Source organism: Podarcis liolepis (assembly GCF_965112155.1).
Source record: "Podarcis liolepis genome assembly, chromosome: 5".
NCBI lineage: Eukaryota > Metazoa > Chordata > Lepidosauria > Squamata > Lacertidae > Podarcis > Podarcis liolepis.
Window position 1 is genome coordinate 35,258,666 of NC_139556.1, and position 9,092 is coordinate 35,267,757.

Consider the following 9,092-nt stretch of genomic DNA (forward strand, 5'->3'; position numbering starts at 1 on the left):
GGGCACTCCTGGATCCTTTGCTGCCACTCAAGGCTCAGGTGGCCTCAGTGGCCTGGAGTGCCTTCCATCAGCTTTGACTAGTGGCCCAGCTATGCCCCTATCTGGACAGGGATAGCCTAATTACTGTTGCCTATGCTCTGGGTGGCACTGTGGGTTAAACCACAGAGCCTAGGACTTGGCAATCAGAAGGTCAGCGGTTCGAATCCCCATGACGGGGTGAGCTCCTGTTGTTCGGTCCCTGCTCCTGCCAACCTAGCAGTTCAAAAGCACATCAAAGTGCAAATAGATAAATAGGTACCGCTATGGCGTGCTCTGGTCCATGGGGTCACGAAGAGTTGGACACGACTAAACAACAACAACAATGGCGGGAAGGTAAACTGTGTTTCCGTGGTTCACCAGAAGTGGCTTAGTCATGCTAGCCACATGACCCGGAAGCTGTATGCCGGCTCCCTCGGCCAATAAAGTGAGATGAGCGCTGCAACCCCAGAGTCAGCCACGACTGGACCTGATGGTCAGGGGTCCCTTTACCTTTACCTTATGCTCTGGTTAGATTACTGCAATACGTTATACATAGGACTGCCTCTGAAGACACTTTGGAAACTTCAGCTAGTGTAGAATTCAGTGGCCAGGTTGCTCACTGGAGCAAGATGGTTTGAGCATATTATACTGATCCTGGTCCAAGTGCAAAGTGATGGTTTTGACCTATAAACTTTAAATGGCTCAGGACCACAATACCTCAAGGACCGCCTCTTTCCAAATGAACCTACCCAGACCCTGAGATCACCTTCTGAGGACCTCCTCGAGAGGTCTGGTGGGTGGCAATATGAGAACGGGCCTTCTCTGCAGTGGCTCCCTATCTGTGGAATGCTCTCCCCAGGGAAGTTTGCCTGGCTCCTTCATTATACACCTTTAGGCACCAGGCAAAAACATTCCTTTTTAACCAGGCCTTTGGTAGATCTGATTGACATCCTATGCCCTTTTAAAATGTCGCTGGGCTGAAACCTCTGGGTAAAGGGGGGTATATAAATTCAATAAAATAAAATAATAATAATAATTTTTAAAAGCAAATTTTGACAGTACTGTAGAGTTTCTTGTTCCTAGGAAGCTGTCTTCTGCTCCCACAGAAGCTGACTTCTGTCCCTCTCCCCCTGCACTCTTGCAGATTCGCTCACACAGAGCCAGTCATAATAGAATTGTTCCTCTTCACATATTTCCTCATCTATGTCCATCTGGCTTCACAACGTTCTCTTTCCTTCTCTGCCCCAGGTGGTAAATGACAAAATCATCGCTACCAATATGGTGACTGGCTTGCCCAAGCAAACCCCTGGCAGCAATGGCGACATCATTGTCCGCACAGGGAAGCTGTTGATCCCTGTGACTTGTGAATTCCCTCGCCACTACACCATGTCAGAGGGCTACGTCCCCAACGTGAAGAACTCGCCGCTTGAGATCGTGAGCCGCAACCGGGGGGTCTTCCCCTTTACCCTCGAGATATTCAAAGATAATGAGTTTGAAGAGGCCTACGGAGATGCTCGCCCCACCCTTAAACTCCGAGATTCTCTGTATTTTGGAATTGAGCCCTTGGTGCACGTGAGCGGTCTTGAGACATTAGTGGAGAGCTGTTTCGCCACCCCTACCTCCAAGACTGATGAGATCCTGAAGTACTATTTGATTCGAGATGGGTGAGTGTTGGCGCTGGTTCTTTCATTTCCCTGATGTTTCAAAAACCCCTGTTCTCGTTGCTGTTTTGGGTCTCTCAGAGCATGGAGGATAGCAGAAAGTGCCACCCTTTTCTCAAGGCAAAATGTTTTTTTTTCTCTGCTGCCCATCAGAACAGTCGCCAGCTGTCATGGCTACCCAGGCAAAGCTACCCACTTCATAAAAAGGCACCAGAGGGAGCCGTTGGGTGAGCAAATGGATGTCTTACAACTGCAGTTACAGGAGCCAACTCTCCCTGTGATTGTAATGACTGGTAATTAATTTGGTGCCAAGAGTTAAAGCCATTTGCCCTTCTTTGTAGGCCATCTGGTGACCCACCATTAGAGCATATTTAACCAATTAGCAGAATTGTGATCTTCAGTGATTGGATTACTTCAGTGGGAAGCCTGCTTAAGGCCCTCAATGAATCATGGGACTTTTTCCCCTTGCAAAATATTCCTTTATAAAATAAGTCCCCCTGGACTGGAGATGTACATACAGTAAGTACTCTGGACTTCTTTCACATCTTACCGTCATTATTTGAAGAGGCCATTTTACACATTCCATTCCCCACCCCCAGTAGTGACAATCCCCACCATAGCAATTGCTGGGGCATAGGACTCTTCAGATATAAGTCAGCAGAAAGGATTTGACCAAGTGCTATAATATATACATAGTTCCATGCTCTCCATCTTCCCAAGAATGAGTTCCTGGGTAGACTCTTGCAGGGTCAGTTTTCTTGTGAGGAAAGCATTCTGGAGACTTGGGTGACATGTTTCTACACATATAGACCAACCAGAGAGTGAAACAGAAATGCTTTCATTCTCCAATCATGAACTCTATCCTTCCCACTTAAATGTGCTTCTCCTGCAGATGGGGACAAGGATAAATTGCAATGGCCTGGCATAGCCCTCAAAGGCCTTCAAGCCTATTCTTCACCATCAAGTGTGAAGTCATATGCAAGCCTAGAGAGTTTTGGGGGGCCGAGACAGTCATTCTGCGAAAGCAAAGAGCATGTTCGCAGCAACACGTGTAGTGGCTTTTAATTGAATTGTTCCTCAAGCAGTTAGCAGTGTGTCAGTATCATTACATCAAGACTTATTACTGTTTGGCCCAAGGACTTCTGTGTTTTCTATACGGTTGGCTCATTAAATCTACCAGGATCCCTTCGGGCACTCCAAAACCTCAGGCTCCAAACATCCACTCGCTGCCTGCAACTTGGAACATTGTGAATGGTTTGTATGTATTTTTAACGGCAGCAGCAAGGAGAAAAAGAGGAACAACAAATGCATAGGAGAAGACAGGAGGCCGAGCTCTGGGGCTTCCAGAACTCCATGTTAATCATGATGAGCAGCTCCTCCTGTTAAAAGGCTCTTGTATATTTATGGCATGTGTGCCCTGCAACCCCATTGCTGCCTTTATCCTCTAGAGGGCATCTCGAGACAGCAAAATGGAGGCTGGGTGTGATGGAACAGGCATAAGGCTGGCTTCAACATACCTTTTATTTTTATTTTTGCCAGTGTCACAAAGTTGGAAATAATTCTCTGAGCTTCAACGAACAATTTTTGCCGGCTAATGGCCAAAACCAGGATTCAGTTTCACAGATTTAATGCATGGGAGAGAGGGGGACCATCAGACATGTTTCAGTGTTAGGAAGGAGAGTGCTTAAATCTTTGGGCACTTATACCAGCTGTTGCTTCGATCTGTCCCAAAATTTATAAGGAAACAGGTGAAATCTGTGCCTAGTCCCAGATTGTGTGTCAGAGAAAAAAGGTGGGGTTCATGTGGAAATAAGTTACAGTAAGAGCTGTTTGCCAGTAGAAAAGACTCCCATGAGAGGTGGTGGACTCTCCTTCAATGGCCACCTGTCATGTATGATCTGGTTGAGATTCCTGCATTGCAGGACAAGGTGACTCGGGGTCCCTTCCAACTATACAAGACTAACCAAGAGAGAGACCCCTTCCTGGCTAAGAGTTGAAAGTGCCTCTCGCTTCAGTTGCCATTGGAAAGAAGTGTTCAAAAGCTCTGTGAAGTGCAATCAAAGACACACACATACACAGTCCTGCTTGCAGGATTAAGTACCCTCCCAAGCTACACATTTGGGAGCCTTGTGAGGTATTTCTGTTGCTAGCCTGCTGCTCCACTATAGATGGCAAGCAAGTCAGGTTGGCTGGATGTTTCCTCACATAAAACACCTCGCTTTGCACATAACAGACCAGCAAGTCAGGCAGGAGGACTAACTTCTCTTGCTGGTATCTATGTGCAGACTATCTTGTGCTTTAGACAAAGCTAACTACTTGCACCACCACCAATATTTTTTTTTTACTCTGGTTTCTCCTCAGATCGTTTTTCCACCCCAATTTCTTTTTTCCAAAAACATGTCTTTGTATGTGTGAGGGTTTGATTAGCTGCTTGTGCGTGAAAACGTGCTCCCTCAGAGTTTGTGCGACCCCACAAACCTCCGTGTGTGACGGAGCTCCTCAGACATGTCTGCTCTAGTCACTAGTAGAGTCCGACAGTGGCTGTCTGCGGAAGCGTTTCCAGCAAAGAAGTTCCTTAACGGAAACGCGTCTCCTGGACTCACGGCGTGACAGTTTCCTGCGAGGTGTGGGTCTCCCTATGGGAGACTCCGATACCTCCCCACTGTTCTCGCTGGAAGCCTCCCTGAGCCCTCCCTCCTGCTCGCATTCCCTCAGAGACCCACTCCTCCCCCTGCTGGTCCCTGCTTCAGCAGTTGAGTCTCTTTCATCCTGCCTGAGTCCCTCCACCACCTGATGCTCTGATGGCAGTTCCCTGACATCCACCTCCCCTCCAGGGCCCCCCTCACCCCCTCCCAATTCCTCCCCCCTGGGAGGTGAAGGGCTAAAACCCCGAAACGAATCTTCCTCATCTTCTGACGTCTCGAACAATTCTCTCCATCGATCGTCGTCCTGGCCAGCTGAATCCTCCTCCTCTTCAGAATCTGGGAACCCCTCCAACTCCTCTTCCTCGTCGGTGGTGGCAAAGTATTCCCTTCGGAACCTCGCTACAGGCTGAGGTTTACGTGGGAACCTCTGATGAAAAGTCTCTATTAAAACCTCGTCATTGACATCCTCTGCCCTAACCCAGGTGTTTTCCGACTCCGGTTCCCCTTCCCACATTACCAAATACTCTACTTGATCTCCCTTCCACCTGGAATCGAGGATCTCCGCTACATGGTAGCTGTGTTCCTTCTCCTCCATTGCTGGTCCCCTAGTGACCCTCCCCTCACTGTCTCCTCTATACGGTGACAGCAACGACCTGTGAAAAACTGGGTGCAGCTTCATGTGGTTCGGTAACCGGAGCCTGAAAGCCACTGGATTGACCTGCTGCATGACTTCAAACGGACCCAGCCTTTTGGGTCTTAATTTCTTACAACCTCCTTTGAACGGCAACCCTTGGGTTGACAGCCACACCTGGTCCCCCACCCTGATGCTTTCACCTTCCCTTCTGTTTTTGTCTGCCTGCCTCTTATATTCCTCCTTAGCCCTGTTTAAGTTGAGTTGGAGCTGGCGATGGATCGCTTCCATTTCTTCCACGAACTGTTCTGCAGCTGGAACGCTCCAGTTCTCCCCCTCCCCCCCTGGGAAGGCTCTGGGATGGCACCCGTGATTAGCCAAAAAGGGGCTCATCCCCGTGGACACGTTCTCTGCATTGTTGTAGGCAAATTCTGCCAACGCCAGCTTCTCCACCCAATCATTCTCTCTGTCATTAACATAACACCTCAAATATTGTTGGAGAACCCCATTTGCTCTTTCCGCCTGCCCGTTGGTTTCAGGATGACGGGCCGTCGAGAAATTAACCTCTACATGCAGTAAGCTCATGAGCTTCCTCCAGAACCTGGAAGTAAATTGTTTCCCTCGGTCTGAAACCACCCTCAAGGGGGCGCCATGCAACCTAAACACATTCTCTACAAACAATTTGGCGGTTTCTTCTGCTGTAACCGCATGTGAGCAGGCTATGAAGTGGGCCATTTTAGTTAACAGGTCTACTACAACCATGATGGCTGTTTTCCCTCTAGACCTTGGCAGATCAGTCATGAAATCTATTGCCACTGCTTCCCACGGTCTCTCAGGTGTGGGCAGTGGTTCTAATAAACCAGCCGGCGCCTGCCTCTCCCCCTTGGCTCTTTGGCATTGTTCACACCCTCTCACATACTCCCGCACATCTTCCCTGACCTTGGGCCACCAAAATTCCCTGGTAACCAGCCACATGGTTTTGTGTTGCCCAAAGTGCCCTGCTGTGGGGCTATCGTGCAGCTGCTTGAGTACTTTCTCCCTCAATTCCCCTTCAGGTATATATAACGCTCCCTTATAATACAATGCCCCATTTCTCTCCTCAAAACCACCGGATTTGTCTTCCTCCCCTCTGAGATCCCTGAGTTTCCCCTGGGCGTATGCATCCTGCACCGTACCCTCTACCAATTCCCTTTGCCCCACCAAAGTCGCCCCACACACCCAGCGGTCCTCTGGAATGATATGGGTTTCTTCGGGTGCTCCCTCCCCCTCCAAATATTCAGGTTTGCGTGAGAGAGCGTCCGCCCTAACATTCTCTGGGCCTGGCACATAACAAATCTCAAAGTTAAATTTGGAGAACTCTTGGGCCCATCTCAACTGCCTTTGGTTGAGCACTCGCGCCGTTCTCCAGTACTCTAGATTTTTATGGTCCGTGCACACTTGCACTTTATGTTGTGCACCAACTAGCAGATGCCTCCATCTCCGGAACGCCTCATGAATAGCAAGCAGTTCTCGGTCGTACACCGTGTAGTTCCTCTCGGATTTGTTCAGCTTCCGCGAGAAGAAGGCACACGGACGCCACTCTGACTCCTCCTTCCCCGGCTGCAGAAGAAGCACCGCCCCTATGGCTCTGTCAGATGCGTCTGTTTCAACCCTTAGCTTCTTTCGTAAATCCACATGCAGAAGTTGTTCTTCAGAGGCGAAGGCCCTTTTCAGTTCCTCAAACGCTCGCTCCGCCTCCGCCGTCCATACAAACTTCTTTTTACTGCTGAGACAGTCAGTGATGGGCGCCGTCAGATGGGCGAAGTTGCGGATGAACTTACGATAAAAGTTTCCAAACCCTAGGAACCTCTGCACATCCTTCTTGGTTTTGGGTGTTTTCCATTCCAGCACTGCCTGTACCTTGCCGGGATCCATGGCCAATCCCTTGTCTGACCGGCGGTACCCCAGGAATTCCACCTCCTTGGTATGGAACCGACACTTCTCCAGTTTGACCCACAGCCTGTTGGCTTGCAGTCTGCTCAACACTTCTCTGACGTCTCTCACATGTTGCTCCTCATTCTCAGAATACACCAACACATCATCTAGAAAGGCAACGCAATTCTTGTAGAGCAAAGGGCCCAGCACGTGGTTCATAAAAGATTGAAAACACGCGGAGCCTGCTTGTAATCCAAATGGCATAACGAGGTATTCAAACGCCCCCAAAGGGGTAAACATGGTGGTTTTCCATTCATCCCCTTTCCTTATGCGTATCAGGTTGTACGCCCCCCTTAGATCCAGCTTTGTGAAAATCTTTCCCTTCCTCACCCTGGTCAAAATATCATCAATTCTGGGCATAGGGAACGCCACCGGTTCAGTCACTGCATTCAGCCGCCTAAAATCACATACAAGTCTCGGCTTGTCCGCATTTTTTTTGTCCACAAAGAACACTGGGCTCCCCCCTGCTGCTTTGGACTCTCTGATGAAGCCTCTCTTCAGGTTCTTGTCAATGAACCCTCGCAACTCCTGCATTTCCCTGTCTGACATGGCATACAACTTGCCCACGGGAAGCTGTGCTCCAGGGAGTAAATTGATCTGACAATCAAAGGGTCTATGAGGTGGTAGTTGGTCAGCTTCCTTCTCACTGAACACGTCGCTGAGATCTGCATACTGTGGTGGTACCTTCACCTTCCCCATTACTTCAGTCCCTGCTAGGGTGGCTTGGGCCCCTGCTGAACCCTTCTCCCCTTTGCAGTGTTCTAGGCAATGTGCTGAACCAAAGAACACCACTCTTTGATGCCAGCCAACCAGCGGATCATGTAGAGCTAGCCAGCTCATTCCCAAAATAATGGGAGCGCCTCCCAGGGTGGCCACATTAAACGCTATCAGTTCTGTGTGCCTTGCCACCCTCATTATCATTGGGACAGTCTGCAAGCGGACTCCTCCTCCCAACAACTCCCTGCCATCAATCGTGGTCACCTGCAGGGGGTTGCTTAAAGGGATGGTCTGTATCTGGTGTTCAGCAGCAAACTCCTTGCTCATAAAATTGCAGGAGCTGCCTGAGTCCAATAGCGCCTTTATTTTTAGGGGGTGCCCATTCTGCAGCTCTAGCGACACTTCAATCACTAGAGCAGGTCGAGGAGCTTCTGGCACGGGCACTTTCACTGCTCTTTGGCCTGGCTGCAGTGCCCCAATTGTGGCAACCAGGCGTTGGCTTTTACCTGCTCCGCTCCCCCTTCTTCTCCCCCCTCAACAGCTCCCACCATCCCTTGCCATTCCTTCCTCTGGGGGCAGACTCTGGCAAAGTGGCCTGGCTGTTGGCAGAGATAGCATTTCCGGGGGCCCTTTCCCTCCTTCTTAGCTCCCTCGCTGGTTTTTGAAAATGCGCGCGCGCGCGCTGTTCCGATTTCCATCGGCTCTGCCGGCGGGAAAGCTGGCTCAGGAATGTCTGGAATGCGGAACTCCTTCCAACGTTCCCCTCTCCCTTCCCGCCTCTCCAAGGCTCTTGCCTCCTGCCGCGCTCCTATGGTCAGCGCAGATTTGGTCAGCTGATCCATAGACTCCGCCCTGGGGCTCCGTGCCAGCTCGTCTTTCACCCCCGAAGAAAGACCTTCTTCAAATAGCATTTGAACGGGGGCCGCCGATAAATCCCAACTCAGTCTGTGAATCAGCATGGTAAACTCAGTCCAATATTCACGGACAGATCGACTCCCCTGCTTACAAGCCATTAGCTGTCTGCGCACCACCCCTTCCTCAATATCGCTGGAAAACATGATATCCATTGCACGAAAGAACTTCATTGTGTCCTTTAGTATGTCATTGTGCGTTGCCATTAGGGGTCGAACCCAGTCTCTAGCCCCTTTCTCAAGATGCCCAATTACAAAAGCAACTCGCGATTCCTCATCAGGGAACTCATCGAACTGCACATTAAGGGCATATTGCATCTCTGTCCTAAAAGCATGGTAGTCCTTGGGGTCCCCCCCAAATTTCTGCACCAATCCTGGTACCTTTCTGGGGAATTGAGTGGCTCTCCCCTTCTTGTCTGCATCCTGAGCCCTTCTCTCCTCCAGCCTCGCCATCTGCAGGGCCAGTTGAACCTCCAACGCTCGGTATCTATCTTCCAAGCTTGGACCAGCTCCAGCCCCTGCTCCTCCGGTTCCG

General features: G+C 50.0%; 1 protein-coding gene across 2 annotated transcripts in view; it reads left to right on the top strand.

Annotated features, from left to right (window-relative positions):
- Window positions 1–9,092, top strand: part of OIT3 (oncoprotein induced transcript 3) — a 36,038-nt gene that overhangs the window by 19,659 nt on the left and 7,287 nt on the right. For both annotated transcript variants that reach the window (XM_083503104.1, XM_083503105.1), the window contains exon 7: window positions 1,267–1,682. In XM_083503104.1, the coding sequence (XP_083359230.1) occupies window positions 1,267–1,682 (416 nt within the window). The remainder of the gene's footprint in view (window positions 1–1,266; window positions 1,683–9,092) is intronic.